This window comes from Solanum stenotomum, chromosome 9, assembly GCF_019186545.1.
Source record: "Solanum stenotomum isolate F172 chromosome 9, ASM1918654v1, whole genome shotgun sequence".
Taxonomy (NCBI): Eukaryota; Viridiplantae; Streptophyta; class Magnoliopsida; order Solanales; family Solanaceae; genus Solanum; species Solanum stenotomum.
This window is the reverse complement of record NC_064290.1, coordinates 33,862,178-33,884,781: the sequence shown is the minus strand read 5'-3', so window position 1 is coordinate 33,884,781 and position 22,604 is coordinate 33,862,178. Positions and strand designations below refer to the sequence as shown.

The following is a 22,604-nucleotide window of genomic DNA, read 5'->3' as shown; positions in this document are numbered from 1 at the left end:
TAAGATCGACTCTGAGTTGGAGCTGCTTTACTAGCAGATGTTTCATCTAAGACTGACTTTGAGTTGGAGCTGCTTGACTAGAGATCACCTAATTTAAACAAAGAAGAAAAAAGAAAAAAAAGGTGCAAACTAAGATTTAGTAATTTCTTATGCTGTCACGTAGATGTGCAAATGAGCGGGATGGTTTAATTTTGGGCGGGTCAAAATGGGTCAAGCTAATAAATGTTTTTTTTTTCTGAAACTGGTAAATGTGTATTCCTCAGCATCAAGGACATGCTGGACACCATCAAAAAGTGTTAGATAAAAAAAAAACAGCAACTAGAAAACAAGATACTTACAGAGATCTTAATAAATCTACAAACTGATCTATATCCTCTAAACCTATTTCTTTACACCAAAAGTAGAAAGATATTATACAATTCCATTTAACTTTCTGGATGGAATTGGATCTATCTTCATAACACCTCCCATTTCTCTCTCTCCAAATGCATTGTGGGACTCCACCACTTCTTTTGACTTTTGCTGCCTCCTCTTTTCATCCAGCAACTAAGCAAATCTGCAGTATGCCAGCATAGTCCAGCTTGTCTTTGTTATGTTGAGAAATAGAGACCAAAGTTGTGCTGTAAAAGTGCAGTGCAAAAATAGATGACTGTTTGTTTCATTTGTCTCATTGCATAAGAAGCACCTGGAAACTATGATGGCCCCTTTTTTCTTCAAAACTTCTTGTGTCAGGCATGCTTTTTTAACCACCAACCAAGTAAAGCATTTTACCTTGGTTGGGGATGGACTATTCCATAAGTTTCTCCATATTTTTGGTTGCCCTCTACTCTGTACCCTTTCTTCCATTTTATAAACCCTTTTAACAGAGAATTGCCCATCAATATTGTGCTTCCATCTTAATGTATTTGGTTCAGCAGTAGTGCCATTGAAATCATCAATCCTATTTAGCAAATCGACTACTCTATCGATCTCCCAGTCATTTAGCAATCTCCTGAAGAATAAGTTCCATCCCTGTGCACTCCACATATCATAAATGGTGCCATCTGGGTTGTTGCTTAGAATAAACAGGTCTGGAAAAATCTCCATTAATGGACTTTGCTCCTTCCAAGCATCCTTCCAGAATTTTATTCTTTTCCCATCTCCAACTCTCTTCTGCAAGTTCCCTTCCAGTTTGGGCCATAGAGCTCTAATGGTCTTCCAGACTCCAACTCCATAGGTATCAGTGCTCACATTGGTACACCATGGGTTGAGTTCACCAAACTTGTGTCTAATTACCTCCCTCCATAATGCATGATCCTCCACATTGTATCTCCAGAGCCATTTCATCAATAAACTATTGTTCTTTCATCAATAAACTATTGTGCTGTGCTCTTAGATTTCTGATGCCCAAGCCACCTTGTTCTCTACTGTGCATTGTTGTCTGCCAATTGACTAGTTTATATCCTTTGCCCTCTTTACAGCCATGCCACAGAAAATCCCTTCTAAGTCTGTCCAGCTTTTTCATAACTTTGGGAGGTATGGGAAATAGAGACATTACATACGTAGGAAATGCATCAAGTACAGAGTTGATAAGGATGAGCCTCCCTCCTAGTGATATACACTGTGCCTTCCACCTAGCCAATCTGTTTTCAATTTTCTCTAATATTCCATCCCAAATTTCCCCTGCCTTGTGTTCACTGCCCAGAGGCATACCAAGGTATGTAGTTCGCATATTTTCAACTTTGCACCCTAAAATGATTGCAATATTTTGGATATTTGGCACCTCTTTTATTGGGAACAAACTGGTTTTTCCCCAATTAACTTTCAAGCCAGAAGAAGCTTCAAAAATAGTCAAAATCATTCTGATGTAACCTATTTGTTCAACCTTTGGTTCACAAAATATCACTATCTCATCTGCATACTATGACACATACTGTAGGTGACATACTCTTCTATTTCCTATCTCAAACCCTTTAATCCATCTATTTTGTAATGCTATCCTCATCATGCTATCAAATCCCTCCATTGCTAGTATAAACAGGAAAGGAGACAGAGGGTCACCTTGTCTAAGACCCCTTTCAAAACCAAATAAACCTACAGGTTCACCATTCACCAAAACAGAGAACTTGACAGTTTTAATGCTTTGGTTGCCATGTTCTACCATTTCCCCTTTCTAAACTCTCCTGTCCCATAAAAAAATTATTCCCCCCGGCTATCATCTGCCTCTAAATGTATCTCTCCCACCCATCTATTGTCCCAGATACTATGTATGAGTCTATCTATATTTCCCCCCAACTTTGTTTCTACCAAAATATACACATCTGCACTCCATTGATTAAACAAATTCCTTACCACCCCCCTCTTTCTTTCGTCATTAAGTCCCCTCACATTCCAAGACACGATCTTTATCCTCATCTATGCATAATGGTTAGTCTCCTCCCACTTATTCTAGGTTCGCCATCCTTGAATTTCATATCGAACATTAAATTCATGAGCTCTTTTGGAATTGTGTTATTGTTGCTATTTGAGGATTTACCCTTTCCTGTGTGTCTCTCCAAATATCTCTTTTGATCCAGCTTCATGCACAAAGCATAAGCCTCTTTTTCACATCCCTTGATAGCTGCTCCAAAGGCTTGCCCTAATTTGATCACATTAAGGTGTACCCAGATTGTAGCCCTTGTCTCTATCATCTCGTCCGTGAGATTTTCTTCGATGCTCAATGGTTCTGGTTCATTGTAAGTGACCAGCTGATTCTCAAAACTTTCTAGAAAGGAAGAATCTGCCCCGCTCATACAGTAACTATTTGTCTCCCCTTCAAAAGCTATGCTATCTTCTTCTTGAGTCATGTCCTCTGCCTGAGCCTCCTCGATTCTCTGGTTTTTGGGTCTCCTTCTTCCATTTACATGTGTTTTCCCAGTTCCCAATCCATTATAGAGTGCTTAAAAGGATGTTTTGCTTCTCCCCAATTTGAGTTGATGAAATCAGAAAAAGGCTCAGTGAACATAACAGTTTTGGGCTTGCTAGAAAGGCCCAATTGTTGTGTGAGATGGGCTTGTGTTTTATTCAGATTTAAAGTGTGCTCAGGGGGCCCACCTCCACTAGCCATGTGACTGTTGTCCTTTTCTTGTACCCCTTCCTTGTAAACCTCGATATCTGTTGTTTTCTTTGTTGCCGGACCTTTTCCTCTTTCTAACACTCTATTTCTGTCTTCTAGCAGCATAGGTCTGTCTTTTGTACCATCAAGCGGTATGTCACTATCACCTCGATCTGCTCTCTTCTCCACCTCCATCAATCTATATGTCGCTGGCGACTCCACCCATACTGGCAGTGAGTATATCAAACCATTATCGACGATCTCAATCTTCGTGGGGATCTTCTCCCTTGGTCCTCTAACTCTGATTCTTGCCCATCTCAGATGATTTTTGATTTCTGTCTCCTCTTCAGTTTCTTGCCACCCCCCACATTCATCACCTATCTTTTCCATCACCTTGTTGTTCCAGAGCTGCAATGGTAGCCCTAAAACCCTAATCCAAAACCAATCAAACCTTTTTTCATCTGGGAAGGCTCCTACTGTTGGAGACCACCATTCCAGCTTCAAAGTCAGACCTTGTCTCTTCCATTCACCCATGATAACATGTTCAGCCACTCTTCTGGTCTGAAATTCAAAGAGGAAGAGGAAGCCACTCATGTCGTACACCTGAACATTATGAGCTCCTTTCCACGTTTGTTGGGCCCATCTGCGCACTTCATTTCGAATTGGCATATCTCCTTCTCCACAAAACCTGCCAACGAGACATCTTCGTAACGGGTTGCTGTCATCTACATCTGAAGACACCGTCAGCATTGAATTCTCACTGGCTACATTCATTTCTCTCTTGCTCCATTTACTATTGTGCAGAGCTCCTTGTAATTCCCCTTCCCAGCGATTGTATTGAGATTTAATTCCCTTTTTGTAATAAATTCCCCTTTCTTCTCTACTTTTCTCTCGATGAAGTTTTCCACTGTTGTCACCAGACTCCCCCATCCCTCATTAAATGTATTTTCTGGAATAATAATTACTGATCTACTCTGCCCATTCACTGTAATAACAGAAATAAATCGCCCATACTTATTGAACTTCAGGGAGCAATAAATATATGTTGAAATGTCTCTGCATGTCCATGTTTTGAAGTTTTTCCCCGTGCTTTCAGAAGCTTCCCTTAATCTTTTGCATAACCAAAGTAAAGATCCCCTACTCAATATCATATGCCTGGTAAACAGCCTGCTACTCTCCACCAACTCAAACCATCTCTCTGAAGCAGATATTGACTCTGTAAGATCATAAGATTTCCCCACTGTCTGAAATACAACCTGTTCTCCATGTTCTAAATGCTACCTAAAAACAAAGGCAAGAAAGGGAAGAGATTCCGATGGCAGAGAACCACAGGAAAAGGGGCTCTAGACACCCAAAAGGGATCTCTAGAATCCACCTAGGGAAAAAAACTAATAAATGTTTCATAACCAAAACCCAAAATTTACTTGGGTCAAAATGTGTAATTTATCTGGTTAACCCAACCCACCCAACATGACCCCAACTTTTTCTTTCCTATTATTTTACACTATTATTGCTCTGCCATTTGTTAGAATAAGAATAGATACAAGATATAATATATACAATCCTTACTTAGAATAGGAATAGGAGTAGAAATAGTTTATAGAATCCTACTTATAAAAGTATTGTATTGTAGTGTCCTAGTTAGAAAAGGAGTCTAATGTAGTGTCTATAAATAGGGTCTCAATGTAATAATAGACACAATTCAATAGTATTCTTCTCAAATATTTTTCACATAGTATCAGAGCCTCTACAATCTTGGTACTTGGTAGAGAATCAAAGAGCTTTCGTTCCCAGCATGTGGCTATTACCCATATATGCCGTCCGTTTGGCCAATGATTATGTTAAAAAAAGTGGGGCCAATGTTATATGCATGAACCCTATATTCAAGGGAAGAAAACTCAGTCAGACGCCCCCAAGGCCTAGCTCAAGTGGCAAAAGGTGGAGGATTTGTGGCTTAGGTCGCAGGTTCAAGCCCCACACCATGCAAAGCAAAGCCGGGTATTTAAGTGGAGAAGGGTAGAGAGCCGGGTATTTAAGTGGAGAGTTTAGAAGGCCGTGATTGGTCCAAAGGGCGGGTCACAGACGGATTTCTCGGTTATAAAAAAAAAAAAAACTCAGTCAGACAGGTCATAGTGCATCAATTTTCGATGACTTTCTAGGGCTGCTTTGTGTCAACCCCCATATCCGTCAGTGTTTGTGTAGCATTGTGCATTCTTTCGAGTGACTACTTTCTCATAACGTATTTGTGTAGCACCGTGCCATCCTTCCGCTGACTACTTTCACATATCTAATATGTGTAGCACCTTGCCACCTTTTCAGTGACTACTTCATTTCTGATTTGCGTAGCATTGTGCATCTCTTTGGACTACTTCTCATAATTAGTTTGCGTAGTATCATGAAACCAAGCTACTTTCTCATATCTGAGTTGCATAGCACTGTGTGTCTTTTCGGTGACTACTTAGATTTGATTTGTGTAGTTCCATGCTTCTTTTCGGCGACTACTCAAATCTGATTTGCGTAGGGTTGTGGCATCATTCTGACCCTATCCATATAATTTTTCTTTTTCAGTAGGGTTGTGTCGTCAGTATGGAACCTACCCACATAATTTTCTTTCTCACTAGGGTCATGCCATCATTCCGACCCTACCCATATAATTTTATTTCTCAGATTTTTTAGCCATCAAATCTAATACTCTGACGCGTGAGCATGTTTCGGCCAGTTTTCAATGATTTTCTTGTTTAATATCAACTCATCCATTGATTCCAAGATGATCCATATATTTTATACCAGATTTTTGAGCACTTTCCGGCGACCGCTGCATTGTGAATAAGTCTATATGGAGCAACCACCTAATTTTGTTGCTAGGGGGAGTTTAGTAGCTTTGTATGTCGATTTTGTAAGTCACTATGGTCTAAAACAATTTTTTCAAGCTTGGTTTGGGAAGTTTAACTTTGTAATTCAAGAATTTATCACTTTGTGTTTTATCGATATTATGCACTAAATCCAGTATTTCATGAGAAGACTAAACATATTGAGATTGATTGCCAATTTTGTGACTAAGCACATTGAGATTGACAGTCAATTTTGTTAATTCGAGTGATCAACTTGCAAATATCTCACTAAGCCCTGCATCAGTCCTCGTATTAATTACATTTGTAACAAGCTAGGTACATACGACTTGTATGCACCAGCTTAATGGGGAATGTTAGAATGAGAATAGAAACAAGATTAATATATACAATTCTACTTAGAATAGGAATATGAATAAAAATAGTATATAGAATCCTACTTAGAAAAAGATTTTTTTGTAGTGTCCTTGTTGGAAAAGGAGTCTTATGTAGTGTCTATAAATAGAGTCTCAATGTATTAATGTAGAGACACAATTCAATAATATTCTTCTCAAATATTTCTCACACCATTCTTAGGCTGCTCAGGCTGCAGAAGTCAAATTCTTTGCAGTTTCCTGGTCAACCAGGTTAAGGTTTATATTTGTAAGAGCTGGTAAGATAATCCCAGGGTCATTTAGTTCGTAAATTATGTTGTTGGAATTTGTGATTATTCCATTGATGGTGGCTTGATCTTCATATGATGAAGTTAGACCACAAATGTTTATTTCTTAGCAAAGAAGAATGAGCCGTATTTACAATAGCAGATAATTTGAAACAAAACAATGATATTAGTTTAGCTTCACCTCAATAGTTCTTGATAATATAATTTGTTGATTGAAAATTTGGAATATTCTGTTAAGTTATAATATCAAACACCATTCTTTTTTATAATAGATGAAATATTATTTTTTTGAAACTGGTAACATTTGTATTTCATTTAGTACTTAGGTAGTACTGAAAAACCATATTTACAAAAGCAGAAAGGAAGTATAATCTATCCAAAAATTGAACCAAATCTAAATGGATCCTAAAACATCTATGATTGACTCAGTTTCATTGGAGTAGACATTTGTACACCAAAAGCAGAACAACAAAACACACTTAAGCTTTACTTCCTGCAAGTTGTTGTTCCTATTCTCAAAACATCTCTCGTTTCTCTCCCTCCATATAGTCCAGCAAATACTAGCAGGGATCATCCTCCATCTTTCTCTGTTTGTAGCCCCAACTCCAGCCATCTCCCAACTGAATAGAGTCTCATCAATCTTGCTAGGCATACACCAAGATATGCCTCTGAGATTAAGGAAAATCTACCACAGCTGCTCAGTAAAGTTTCAATGTAAGAAGAGATGTCTCACCGTCTCATTAGCCTTACCACATAAGGAACATCTGTTACATAGAGAGATTCCTCTCTTGGCCACATTATCCAATGTCAAAACTGCTTTATTGGCTAGTAGCCATGTAAAGCATGCCACTTTGTGTGGCACTTTGGTCCTTCAGATTTGCTTCCAAGGCCATTTGAAGTCTTGAATGCCACCAGGACTTATCTGTTTGTATCCTTCTTTCACTTTGTAACTACCTTTGTTGTGCCCTTGCCACCATAAATAATCCTCGCCTGTTTGTATACCTTGAAAATTCTCCAGAACCTTAAACAATTCAAGTATTCTGGGAATTTCCCAGTCATTCAGATTTCTTCTGAGGATCAGATCCCAGCCTTGTTGTGTCCACATTTCAGCGACAGTCTTCTGTTGGTGTTGAGCCAATGTAAAGATGTCAGGAAAACGATCTTTGAGGCTCATACCACTCAACCATTTATCAAACCAAAAACTAGTTTTTCTTCCATTTTGTACCTTGACAGTAGACTGTTTACTGAGAAAAGGCCAAAATATTCTGATGGATTTCCAAAGGATAATTCCATTGGGGGTATTACCTCTTTGGTTACCCATTTATTTAGCTCCTCATACTTGTTGTTGATCACCCTATACCATAGTGCTTGGTCCTCCTGATGGTACCTCCATAGCCATTTCACCTTCAGAGCTTTGCTATGGTTTTTGAGATTCTTGATACCTAATCCACCTTGCATCTTACTTCTGATGATGTTCTTCCACTTGACTAAGTGAAAGCCTTTTCTTTCCTTATTTCCTTGACAAGAAGTTTCTTCTAATTTTGTCCAAACTCTGAACTATTGATTGGGGAATATGGAAGATAGATAGCATATATGTAGGGAGAGCATCCAGGACAGAGTTTATCAGAGTTAATCTACCTCCCAAGGAGAGGTACTGTGATCTCCATCTGGTTAGTTTCTTTTCACATTTCTCCAATATTGGGTTCCAAATGTCTATGGCTCCAGACTTTGCCCCCAAAGGCATGCCCAAGTGTATGATGGCAGAGTACCTGTCACTCCTCAAGGTTTGTGAGAGGTGTTCCATATCCGGAACCACATTAATTGGATACAAATGGCTTTTGTTCCAGTTTATATGTAGTCCATATATGGCTTCAAAGTAGACTAGTATGAGTCTCAAAATCAGCAATTGCTCCTCCTCAGCCCCACAAAAAATTAGTGTATCATCAGCATACTGTAGGTGTGTGATCTCCATACTATTCCTAGCAACCTTACTGTCTTCAAATCCCTGTATTCTTCCTGTTGTCTTGGCTATCTTCAACATATTGTTAAGCCCCTCCATAGCTATGATGAACAGGAAGGGTGATAAGGGATCCCCTTGCCTGATTCCTCTGTGTGCACTGAAAAAGCCTTCAGGAGACCCATTGACGAGTACTGAAAACTTAACAGTTGAAATACAAAACTTGATCCAACTGATCCATCTGCTATCAAATCCCATTTGTCTCATCATACTTAGAATGATATCCCAATTCACATGGTCATATGCTTTCTCAATATCAAGTTTGCATAGTATACCAGGTTTCTTCTGGGACACTCTAGAATCAATTGCTTCATTAGCTATAAGTACTGCATCCATTATCTGTCTGCCTCTGATAAAAGCCATCTGTTGTTTGTCTACCAACTTATCCACAACTCTCTTCAACCTTTCGGTCCTTGAGTTCCTTTGCTCCTATCTTTTTAGGAATCAGTGCTATGTATGTTGCATTATAGCTCTTTTCAAACATCCCAATTGAATGAAAATTGTGGAGAGCCCCCATAATGTCATGTTTAATGATCTCCCAACATTTTAGAAAGAATCCCATGGTGTATCCATCAGGACCAAGGGCTTTGTCTATATCACACAGTTTTAAACACTCAAGTACTTCTTATTCCTCAAAATCTGCCTGCAATGCTTCATTTTCACCCTCTGTAATGGTAGGATGGTTGCTGATATTTACAGAGGGTCTCCAACCTTCAGGTTCTATATACATCTTTTTGTAGAAAGAAATAATTTGTTCCTTAATTCTGTCTGGCTCTGTTATAGTCTCTCCCTGTACTTCCAGTTGATCAATATGGTTGTATCTCTTGTGGGCATTAGCTGTTTGGTGGAAAAACTTTGTATTCCTATCCCCTTCCTTGAGCCACAAAGCCCTTGATCTCTGTCTCCAGGCCACTTCCTCATTCTTCAAACACCCCTCATACTCCATGAAAAGTGTGGCTTTTTTTTCTATCTCCTCCTCAGTTAAAATTCTGTTGCACTGATGTGATTCTAACTCAGCCATCTGATTGAGAAGGTTGTTCTTTTGCAATTTCAGATTACCTTGTTCATATCTGCTCCATTCTTTCATTTTCCCTTTGAGGGCTTTGAGTTTGCATGCTAAGATGTAATCTGGCTTCCCATAGAACTCAAAATCATTCCACCAGACCTTGATTCTTTCAACAAATCCTTCTTGGTTCAGCCACCAATTTTCGAACTTAAAATAGGATTTAGATTGTTCCCAATGTCCACACAACAAGGCTATAGGAACATGATCAGAAAACACTCTTTGCATAGTGGTTTGCTTTATGTTGGTGAAAAGATTATTCCATTCTGTGGAGACCATAATCCTGTCTATCCTGGATGCTGTGATATGGTTATCACCTTGTACCAGGTATACCTTCCACCACTTAATTGCAGATCAATGAGGTCCATGTCTTCAATGCATTCTGAGAACTCTCTCATTGCTGAGTTTAACCTGTAGATGAAATATTTTCAAATATAAAAAGATTGGGTTAGACAAAAATAAGAACAGAGTGCACAAGCTTCCTGGAACAGCATAAATAAATAGGAAGAGCAAAACAGAAGGGTCTGGTTGAGAAATCTGGAAGAGGAATGACATAGCAGAAAATGACTCATGGGTTGGGTTGAATTTCAATCTGCCTGGTTACATGATCTGAATCCAATCCTGATCAAATCTATTTGACTGGTCATTTTGGGTCAGCCCATTCTGATCTACCAGATCTTTTATTGATAGCCAGCCTATTTTAGCTAGGATGGGTTTTTTTCCACCTCTACTGTCATGGTATATCTTTCTTCGTTAGTATTTGGCATTGTGACTATCTATGTTACATGGAGGAAAATGTTGATATTCATAAGGTGAATCAATTTTTTTTAAGTTATGATCTGTCGTGTTCATCACCTATGCTTGAAAATTTTGACTCACAGAGTTGTTTCCTAATTGTAGGAGCTACGTGCATACCAAGCTGATGTTGCTACTGTCCTGCGCAATGGTAATTTGAGTTCTTCCTACTTTTGAATCCCCTTTTCAATTGTTGAAAGCTGTTTTTTTTTCATTAGTGCTTATGGGTAGTCTTTTAAGCGTCTAATATGATTCTGATCATGTTCATTGTGTCTCTTTCTTCTGGCTTATATATTTTTTAGTCTTAGTTTGTGTAAACCTCATTTACGTAAGACAAGATTGTAATGTTTAAAACAATTCAAGTGGTGCTTGATTACCTGCATCCTGAATGTGCTTCATATTTTGGTGTTATGATCTTTATTTTATTGAAGCATGTGCGACAAAGTCCTCTTTTTGTTGCATATAAATAGTCATGATTGTGAATCTCTTAATTAGGTGAAAATCCACATTTTGACCTCCTTGTGGGTAACAGTATAGAGATGTGCTAATGCATTACATGTGTAGGCTATCCAAAGCTCTGTACAGTCTCTTTAGTATGTATATGTATGTCAAGGATGAGGCTGCAAGCTCAAATAACTGTTCTTCTTTGGAGAAATGGAGAAGAGAATTTTAGATAAACGGCCTGTCATTGGTGGGCGTTCCGAGTCAAAGTATATTAGAACATAGAACAGAAGGTCCTAAGGGAAAATGAGATCATTGCCAAAAAGAAAAAAAAGAAAAGAAAAAAGGAAAATGAAAAATCAGCACCAGCTCTATGTCATTATGACTACACTGTAGCCTTGCTTTGCAACTTCATGTTGGGCTAGCCAGACTTGGTTTGTCATTAGCTGGACTTCTGATCTCCATATGAAATCTGCACATCATCCTTCAATCCAGTACATTGAGGCTTGAAATTGTGAAATACCTTTACCTGCTGCTAAACAAAATCTTGAGAGCTTTTACATATCACTTTCAGTCATTTCTTTTTCTTGTCCTTGGTTGATTAACATTTTCAACATATCGTGCTCAACTATCATGTGAAATTTGATCTATCAGGTTGTTTCTCGATATTACCTGCAGCAGACCTTGTCCCTGGAGATATTGTAGAAGTGAGTGGTATGTTGAGTCTTTTAATTATATCAACTGGAAATTGTATAAGATTTCATACTCATCCTCTTTTTATTTTGCACTAATCTTTTCTTTGTGACCTTTCCATGAAATGTGAAGTTGGGTGTAAAATTCCAGCTGATATGAGAATGATCGAGATATTGAGCGATCACTTACGTGTTGATCAGGCAATTTTAACAGGTGCGCTTGGCCTTACAGATGATAATGTCCTTTAATTGCCTAACAGATTATGCAATTTGACCTTCCATTGCCATTTGTTTTGTTGAGAATGCACAGCATGAGTTAAAAGAATTCATAAATAATGTGAATGCAGTGAACTCTTTAACAATAATAATGTTGGGAGGTTAGAGTTATGTTTAATTGTCTATTATAATATTTCCAAATGTACCATCTTAAATAAAAGAAGATGATCAATGATATTTTCATCACAAACAACTTATATTTTATAGGAGTAGTATGTTTCTAAGACCTTATGCTACAAAAATTAACATTGAAGTGATCAAAATAAGTAATCATTTGGCCCCCAAGGCTTAGCTCAAGTGGAAAAAGGTGGAGGATTTGTGGCTTAGGTCACAGGTTCAAGCCCCACACCATGCAAAGCGAAGCCCGGTATTTAAGTGAAGAGGGGTAGAGAGGCGGGCCCATTATCCACCGAGTTTAGAAGGCTATGATTGGTCCAAGGGTGGGTCATAGACGGATTTCTCGGTTATCAAAAAAAAAAAAAGTAATCATTTGATGTTATTGACAATAACAGTCATAAATCCTTGTTTGATGAAAATAACAATCTTAAATCTTAAGTAAGTTAATAGCTGTTAATATCAAATTAAAGGAAGTCATAACTAAAGAATGAAAGCTGTACACGATGTTTCTTGTAAGTTATCAGTTTGATAAGTTATCAATTATTAGGTGTTAGAAAAATAGAAATACTAATTACGGGACATGAGATTAGATTTGCATTACTTTACAAATGATGGATGGGTTACTAACTTTGGGATAGTAATTACTAATACAGAAACTATTATAATGCCAATATGCAAACCTTTTCTTGAAATATTCGGAGTTCTTAGCAGGTGTTATACTTGTATCTGCCTATTATATGGTGTTTCAAGTTTTATATGCTCCAACTACAATGTTTCACTGATACAATGAGATTGCATGGAAAGTAAAATTGAATCAGTTCTGCCAATCAGTGTGCCTTTTTTCATTTGCTGCTTTTGATTGTGTATATAGAATTCATTGTAGGCTCTTTAGTTGCTTTTGCTGCCTTTTGTTCCTATTTTATGCCATCTTCTTTTTGTTCTGATGACAGGTGAGAGCTGCTCTGTGGAAAAAGAGCTTGATGCAACAACTGCTACAAATGCAGTATACCAGGATAAGACAAGCATCCTCTTTTCTGTAAGTTATTAAAACCAGTTCTGTGGAGAATACTATATAAACCGAGCTTGGAGCATAAATTTTTCTTAAAAGGTCCATCATGCTGATGTGTTTGACAATGTAGTATAGGAGATGATAATACTGTCGCTTGGTTTATTCAGTAGCCTTGATAAATGTTAACCTAATTATATAAAAATTTAAAAAATGGGCATTTGAGACTGAACATTCTCTAGGTTGAAGTACATGCTTGAATTTGTGGGATGCTGAATGGATGCTGAGATTTACCTTTTTACTTAGGAGACATGTCAAAAGGACAAAAACTCTTGTCGATATAGAGACCCTGAAAAACATGCTTATATACGATGACTTTAGCATTCTGATGACGTCTTTTTCTAGGAAGTAATGGGTATTATTGATAACTTGCTTGTGCATGGTATTTTTGCATCTTCTTCACTTGTCACAAGCTCTTCCACGTCTCACCATTTATAGGTTTTGTGGTATTAACTACTCTCTTCTTCCCACTTGTGACTTCTTTTTTTCCTGAAGTTTTTGTAATTATTATTATTTTTTCTAAATCATTGTTAATTTCAAATGGAGTAAATTCTAAATCTGTAATATTTATTTTAAAAAAAAGAAGAAGCTCAAGTCTGGATGATAGATTGGATGACCAAGTGAAGTGCATCAAAGACGAGGAAGGAAAAGTATTGGTGGAAACGGTATACACTATACAAAGATGGCAGACATACTTGCATAAACTCTTGAATGAAGAGGGGAACAAAAATATGATCCAAGTGTTTTAGAGAACTTTGAGAATTGTCGAGATTTTGGATATAGTAGAGGTTTAAATTTTGAGGTGGTTAAGGACGATATTCATAAGATGAGAAGGGGGGAGGGAGACCAAACCAGACGAGATACTAGTGGAACTTTGGAAGATCGCAAGCAAGTATGGAGCGATAACTAGGTTGTTTAAAGTCATTTTTAAGACAATAAAAATGCCTGAAGAATGAAGTGATCCTGTTATACAAAAACAAGGGTGATTTCAGAATTGCTTCAACTATAGGGGTATCAAGCTGCCAAGCCACATTGTGAGAGTTTGGGAGAGGGTGGTGGATATGAGGATGGGGAAGGGTGTCTTTCCGAGAACTAATTTAGTTTCATGTCAGAGCGATCAACTATGGAAGCCAGTCATTTCTTATGGAGATTGGTGGAGCAGTATAAGGTCAGCAAGAAGGGTTGATGCATTTTTTGTTTTCATTAAGATTTAGACGTCTGCTCTGAATGCACATCTGAATGATTAAGATGTTGTCTCTAGATTTGAACACGGAATGGTTAAGACTGTTTGTTTTTCAATATCTGAATATACATAATTTATTTATATGTACATAATAATTATATAATTCAAATAAAAATTAATAAATAAAATCATTATTTGATAAAAGAAATAAAACACTTATGTTTGCTAGAGATGGGGGAGATAGTTTGTAGTGTTGGTGGTGATGGTAATAGTAGTTGTTAATCTTCTAGTAATGATGGTGCTGATAGTTGTGATGATGGAGGTGGTTGGTGTTGTGGTGACTGTCGTAATGGTGACGATTTGTAGTGGTGTTAGTGGTTGTAATGCTGAAGTTGGTTGATGTTAGTAGTTGGTGGTGGTTGATGATGTGATGCTAGTTATGATGATGGAGGTGGTTGGTAGTAAAGATCGACCATAATGGGGGTAGTGGCTAATAGTAGTGGTGGAGGTGATGGCGGTGGTGGTGGTGATCGAAGATTGTATGGTGGTAGTTGGCAATGGTGCTAGTTATGATGGCAGAGTTTGTTGGTAGTAGGAATTGACTCTAGTGGTGGGAGGTGGTTGATAGTGGTGGTGGAGGTAGTGGCGGCTATAGAGACGGGGGTGGTGGCGGCAACAATGGATATACTTATAAGGATGAAGGAGGTAAAGTGTGGTAGTAGCTGACAATAGTGGTTAGTGATGATGGTGGTTGTGATGGTAGATGTGGTTGGTGATTGACGACGGTAATGGTGGTTGACAATGGTGGTGGTTAGGGGTGTCAAATGGGCGAATTGGGCTGAAATTGGAGAAATTAAAGTGGACTGAATTAGAAATTGGTAACCCAACCAAATTTACTTTGGGTTTAAAAGGGTTGGGTTCAAATGGGCTAAAAATCGGGTTAGGTCATGACCCGCCCAATTTGACCCTCTTAATCTCCTTGACTTTAAAATTTGCTATTTACATTTTATAACCACAATTTGAATTCCAACCCAAGAAAAACAAAATAAGTTCTTAATTTTGAAGTGGAAAGTCACAAAACATTATACCAACCAAATACACATATATTAAGACGACTCATTCAATGCAAATAAAGAGTATTAAAATGGGTTGAATTAGAGATTAAATTGGGCTAAATTGAAGATCCTTTTAAAATGGGTGAAGACTTTAATGAGTTGAGATTGATCCAACTTAAATTATTCTAAGCCCAACCCATAAAGTTTTGTGTGGGTTGGGCGGACTACCTATATTTGGGCTCATTTTCAGTCCTAGTGGTGGTGGTGGTTGTGATGACAAAGGTGGTTAGTGGTGGTGGCTGGTGATTGTGAATAGAGTGATGGTGAATATTATCCACACAAGAATACCTCTTAATGGTATTAAGACTCTGTTCTAGATCTAAATGATTAAGATCTATTCAGACCCATTAAGTGCCTTAAATCTTAATGAAAATATATGCACTTGATGGTCTAGTATCTGAACTATTTAGATGATTGACACGGCTTATCTAAGGGGAGGTGCCATGGTGTATGTTATTTGCAAGATGACATAATATTAATTGATGAGACATATGGTGAAGTTAATGATAAGGTGGAGGTTTGGAGACAGACTCCGGAGTTTAAAGGGGGTTGAGACAAACTAAGACAGAGTACATAGAGTGCAAGCTTAGTGACATGACTCAAGAGGTAGGTGTGGAAGTGGAAATCAATAAAAAATCCAGTTGTAAGAGAGAAAACTTCAAGCACCTTGGGTCAATAATCTAAGGAATTAGGATTTAGGAAGATTGACAATTATGTTATATATTGTATTGGAGCGGGATGGATGAAATGGAGGCTTGCATCCCGTGTTTTGTGTGATGAGAATGTGCATCAAGACTTAAATGTAAGTTTTATGTAGAAGTTATTAGATCAATTATGTTGTATGGGATGAAGTGTTGCTTAGTCAAGAACTTGCACGTCAAAAAGATGAAAGTAACGGCAATGAGGACGTTGAGATGGATGCGTGGGGATACCAGGAGAGATATGATTAACGATGAGAATATTTAGGGCAAGGTGGGAGTGACCTCCGTGGTGGACAAAATAGGGAAGCGAGACTGAGATAGTTCAGACATATGGGGAGGAGATGCTCAGCTGCCCCAGTGAAGAGGTGTAAGAGATTGACCATGGTGGGTTTGAGGAGAGTTAGAAGTAGGACAAAGAAGTATTGATATGAGATTATTAGACAAGACATGACACTCCTCTAGCTAATTGAGGTCATGACCCGAGATAGGAGGAAATAGAGGCCGAGATTTAGGGTAGAATGCTAGTAGGTAGTCGAGCATTGTCTAGTTTTTCTTATTAGTATTTTTATTATTACTGTCCTGTTATCTTATAATTTGTTTTTTTATTAGGATAGTTATCAATATATACCATTTCGCCATCTAGTTTACCAAACATAGCCGAAGTGTACACTACATATACACTCGGTTGTATATGGTGTGCATATGTGGTGTATACATATGTATATTATATGTATAAATTTGTTTATTATATGTATAGGAATGTATAGATTGTATGTGTATGTGTATCTGTATGTGAATGTGTAGGTATATATATTACATGTATATGTATATTAGTATTAAATATAATCTATACACTGTGTACATATTTTGTAAAGTGGCTAAAAGGTATTGGGCTGTAATCTTCTCTTTTTATTAATAGTTATTGTTTTTGCTTTGATTATCGTCCTATTTGCTGTTGCTAGTGTTTTTTCTCCATTATTTCAATCGTGGCTTCTGCACTAATGTGTTCCCTTTTCATACTTGCTTTAAAATGTTTCACTTAAGCCGAGGATATATTGGAAACACCGTCTCTACCTTCACAAGATAGCAATAAGGTACACATCACCTTCTCTAGACCCCACTTGTGGGACCCTGGGTATGTTGTTGTAGACTGTTCCATTAAAAAAAGATCTGGATGATAGATTGAGAATTGATCAGTTAACCTTCACTCCCTTAGTCCCTCGTAAAGAACTACTATTTGGTATAAAATAAAGTTAACCAATAATAGATGTCAGGTTCTAGCACCTGCAGAACTGAATAAAGATGACTAAATTATCTTCTGGTTATAGTTTCAAAGACATTTCTTTGGTTTTATTCATATTTCTTACTTTCACCAGAAAGTTGTTTTGAGTTTGTTATTTTTGTCATAGCTGCATACAACAGTCTTCAAACAATGGCAATAAGTCAAATTTCTGTTTCGATTGCCAGGGCACTACAGTAGTCGCTGGAAGGGCAAGAGCTGTTGTTATTGGGGTTGGATCTAATACTGCAATGGGCAGTATATGTGATTCTATGTTAATGACTGAAGATGTGAGCTTTAAATGTTGACCCATACTAACAACACCCTGTATTTTGGTGTAACAGTGATTTGCTGTCTTATTGGTGCAGGAGGTGACGCCATTGAAGAAAAAGTTGGATGAATTTGGCACTTTTTTGGCAAAGGTATGTACTTTTATTTCCTTCCCCTGTTACAATTTCTGAGATAATTTTTTGTTATTCCTAGATTTCACCTTCACCTAACTCCTTTTTTAATTCTTATGTACTCTAGGAAGTTTTAAATAGAAACCCTCATGTGTTCTCTGTGCATTAATGATAGTAGGATTTGTTGTGTTAGTTTTAGGATTTTATATAAGCTGGCATGATAATTTGTGTTACTAATACTGCTATCTGACAAATTAATCAAGATTACATCTGCATTTTTTATATATATATACAAAAAGAGGGCACCTATCTATAGTTCTATACAATAACCAATCCCTGTAGTGAATTGATGAAATTTAACATACTGTTTTTATCCTTCACATATCCTGTAGGTTACGCCAGAAAGCCAGAAACCAAAGAATTTTGTGCAGAGACAACTTCCCCTTCAAAACACCTAGCATTTCGTTTGGTCCACAAAACCCAACAGATACAAGCTGGTACTGTGTAACCCACAGGCTTCTTGCTGTTCTCCTTATCCCACTTTTGCACTAAACAGTCAACAGTTCTTTCACAGTGAAAGATATGACAAAAGACAAGTTGAAAAGATCGAAAAACAGGTTCATAGCTGCGTTGCCACTGTGCAATGCGAAAAAGAGATGTCTGCTGAACTTGTCCTCCTTGTTGCATAAGTAGCATCTGCTGCAAATGCTCATTCCCCCTCTCTGTTAATTGCTTTGTGTCAGACCGGCATCATGAGCTAACAGCCACATAAAAAAGGCTATCTGCTGACGAGCTTTTGTTTTCCATAACATCCAAGGCTAGTAGCGAGTACTTTCCAGCACCTTGTTTAATCACTGTAGCAAGAGCCTATTGAAAAAAACACAATTCTGTTGCCTCAGCTAGAAGAATTGAGCTGCTTCATCAGTAAATAAAGCCAACTGGTCCAGATCTCGTAGCAAGAGAGCCATTCTTGGAATTTACCAATCAAAACATGGTCTTCTAAAGTTGAGACACCAGCAGTTTTCCATTCCAACATTGGGATACAAGGCTATCAGTGTCGGAGTAGTTTCAGATTAGTTCTTTCAATGGATGTTTGATCCATATTAGTTCACAAGTCGCAACTACCATAGCTGTATATTCAGCTTCGGTACTTGATCTTGCAACCACACTTTGTTTCTTGCTCTTCTAGGATATTAAATTACTGAACCCTCTAGCTAGAACACAATCAACATTTGTATGCCCAACAATGTTCGCATGTCCTCGATCCTCGTACAGTAGTCCTTTTCCTAGAGCAGATTTAATATAGTTAAAAGATTTAATATACTGAAGAATACAGACTACTGCATCCTATGAGCTTCACATGGAGAATCTATAGATCGACTAACAACACTGATTGAAAAGGAGATATTGGGCGCGGTACAATGAGATAATTTAGTTTTCCATCTAATATCCTGTATCTCTCGAGATTGCTGAAAGGCTCCCTGATCTGGCAGAAACTTAAACATTCAGATTCATAGGTGTATTGATAGGTCGACAATTTGTTGTTGCACATCTCTTTAAGTATGTCGAGAGCATACTTTCGCTTCAGAATAGCACGTGACGAAATTTGTTGTACACATAAATAAATAAAATTCTCTTATCTAATAGGTTAAGCTTCTAAAATAAATCCTAATTATAATTAATTAAAAAAAATGCTCTCAGGCACAATTTTCGAGGACAGCCTAGTCTGAATTAAAATCGATCTGGGGACTTATTCTCCGGCACACATGGCCGGAATCACATCATCAGGGGTAAACAGCATTTACTACAATGCAGGGTTTAAATCATACGAAATCACTAGATGTAAAGGTGGTACAGATTCCTGGTACGAATGGACTGAGAGTAGCAGAAAATTAGTGAGAAGGGTGAAGATTAGCATTAAAGTTTTGCAGTGGTTGGTATCAATATTTATTGAGGCGTCCAAGGTACAAGGGAAAGTTATTAGGAGATGGAAGCTCAAGGAACACTTTGCAGAGTTTTACTGCTCTCTTAAATACAATGAGAATGGCAGATTTGTCAGTTTTATTGCTATCCAAGGTCAGAACAAGTCTATAATCATTACGCCGGAAGCTTCATACATGGGGGGATGGAGTAATATCGTCCACAAAATAGCCAAGTTCATCTATGAACCCAACTTGCAACCAAAACCACAAGTTAACATGGGCAAACAATTGAGCACATCTTATAGGGAGGCAGTTCAAAGCAGCAGGTGGATGACGGATTCCATGAAGAGAGCGAAGTTACATGTGAAGGAGGCTCACATAGAAGTCACAAGCGGAGCACCGCTGGCAGAAACAGATCTTCTCAATAGATGCATCGTTGGAAGATTCCAGGACACACTACAGGAGACCCCAGCTTTAAACGACGTAAGAAGATGGGCCTGCAACACTTGGAAGTCAGCCATAGGAGTCAATGTTTTTGCCATGAATGATGGCCAATTTCTGTTTGAATTCCCATCAAGAGTAGCAGCAGAACACGTCATGTCGGGGGTATGGGTATGGAAGAAGATGAACCTAAGCTTGTACTGGTGGAAGCCAACCACTGGATGCTGGCCAGATGAAGTAAAAAGAGATTGGGTCTGGATAAGAGTTATAGGATTACCTTTGAGCTTATGGTCTTCGAGTATCTTCAAACAAATCGGCGACCAATGCGGCGGATTTATTGAAACAGAGGGAGAAACAAAGCTCAAAAATCACCTTCACTGGGCTCGTATAAAAGTGAAGGGTGACGGGGAAAAGGTTCCGAGGGAGGTGAAGATTTCCAGCGACGGCTACACCTACAAAGTTCCGATCTGGTGCGAGGTACCGGTGACCATCAGAAAAGTGGAGACGAGGAGAGAGAATGAAGATAGAGAACCGCTGGGTAAAGAAGCTTCAAGACCTAGTATGATGGAGAAACCAACAGTTTATACACCACAGCACGTGGGCACATCGACGGCTGGAGAACTTTTGAATTGGGAGTCACGTGACCAGGCACGTGACCGCAGCTGGAAAGGGAAAGGGCAACTTCATGCAGTAGCAGGCCAAATAAGCGAGAAAAAATCAGGGCCCAAAAAAAGCTTTAGGCCCAACAAGGTTTAAACAAAAAGAAAGCAGTCAAGAAGCCCAAAGACTAGACTTAGTAAGTGTTGAAATAATGGCAAATCTTTCTCAAACAAAGACGCAGAATAGATTCAAAATTCTGGACAACCTGGAGGTGGAGGAGAGAAATTTCATGCCTCGCGAACAAGAGGAGACAATACAGGATGTGGGGGAGAACACAGTCACCGTGGCAAAAGCTACAAACGTGGAAAAACAAATAATGGCTTTATCACAACTGAATGGGCAGAATGATAGTAATACGGAGATCGCAGAGGATGCTGTACCGCTGATGATTCAGCTGCCATTAGAAGACAATTTTAATTCAAAAAGTTCTCCACTTTGGATTAAGCAACACATACTCAAATTGAGCACTGAATTTGGGGTAGATTTTAGAGATTGTGAGGAGAAAGCAGAGGAGCTCTTTATGAAAATTGATAATAACAAGCAAGGGAACAAGGGGGGCAAGGGAGAAGTCACAACAAACAAAAAGAAAGGAGCAAACGAATTGAAAAGCCTGGAACTGGATACAAAGTTCATGAGCTTTGGCACTAGAAGTAGAGGGGGATACCTGGCAATAGAAAAATAATGAAGCTAAACATAGTGTCATGGAATATAAGGGGGATGAACTGTGCTAGAAAGAGGGAAGTGATCAAAAATATTATGAAGCACTGGAAGGCAGATGTAGTCTGTTTCCAAGAAACAAAGGTGGAAGGGGAGATTGAAAATATTGTGAAGGAAGTATGGGGGAATAAATGGGTGAATTATGCACAGTTAGGAGCCAGTGGAACCAGGGGAGGCATCGTTATCATGTGGGACAAAAGGGAGTGGGAAGGAGAAATTAGCAGTGTAGGGATGTACTCTGTCACCTGTAGCTTCACAGGGATATGTCAAGATTTCAGCTGGCACCTCACAGGTGTCTATGCTCCAAATGATAGAGTAGAAAGGGAAGAGACTTGGTGGGAAATTGGTGCTGCCAGGGGGTTGATTGCAGGACCTTGGGTCCTATGTGGGGATTTCAACACTGTGAGGTACCCATCGGAGAAGAAAAATTGCAACAGAATCAGCAAAGGAATGACAGATTTCTCAGATTTCATAGAAGACATGGAGTTAGCTGATCCTGAATTATCTGGGGGAAAATACACCTGGAAGAAAGGAGACAGGCATACAACAGCAGCAAGACTTGACAGAATTTTGTTCTCGGAAGAGTGGGAAGCAAATTTTAGAAATAACAGGCAGCACATACTTCACAGAGTGACATCAGATCACTCTCCCATAATGTTACAATGCGGTGCTTGGGAAAACACAAAGTCATACTTTAAATTTGAGAACTGGTGGTTGGACATCGAGGGGTTCAATGACAAAATTAAAGGATGGTGGAACTCCTTCAGTTTTATAGGGAAACCTGACTATGTCTTGGTTGCTAAGCTCAAAGCACTAAAAGAAAAGCTGAAAGAATGGAGCAAAACTGCACAAGGGAACGTGGGAACACAAAAACAAAATGTCTTGAAACAGCTAGCTGAATTAGAGGAGATACAGGAGAACAGAACCTTGAGGCCAGAAGAGATAACCTCCAAAACAGCATTAATCAGTGAGTTTGAAGACATAGCTAAAAGGGAGGAAATAGCTTGGAGGCAAAGATCTAGGGCAGTGTGGCTAGAGCAGGGGGATAGAAACACTAATTTCTTCCACAGAACTGCAAATGCACACAGGAGAATGAATACAATCTCAAAGCTGAAAGTGAAAGGAGAAAACTTGA

General features: G+C 38.5%; 1 protein-coding gene across 4 annotated transcripts in view; it reads left to right on the top strand.

The window, feature by feature from the left end:
* The window catches only part of LOC125877727 (calcium-transporting ATPase 3, endoplasmic reticulum-type), a 77,204-nt gene that overhangs the window by 7,102 nt on the left and 47,498 nt on the right, over positions 1-22,604 (top strand). For 3 of the 4 annotated variants that reach the window (XM_049558949.1, XM_049558950.1, XM_049558952.1), the window contains exons 7-12: positions 10,564-10,609; positions 11,554-11,613; positions 11,725-11,805; positions 12,935-13,020; positions 17,517-17,618; positions 17,697-17,750. In XM_049558949.1, the coding sequence (XP_049414906.1) occupies positions 10,564-10,609; positions 11,554-11,613; positions 11,725-11,805; positions 12,935-13,020; positions 17,517-17,618; positions 17,697-17,750 (429 nt within the window). Of the gene's footprint in view, positions 1-10,563; positions 10,610-11,553; positions 11,614-11,724; positions 11,806-12,934; positions 13,021-17,516; positions 17,619-17,696; positions 17,751-22,604 lie in introns of those variants that run through there. The other variant, XM_049558951.1, reaches the window with a different exon arrangement.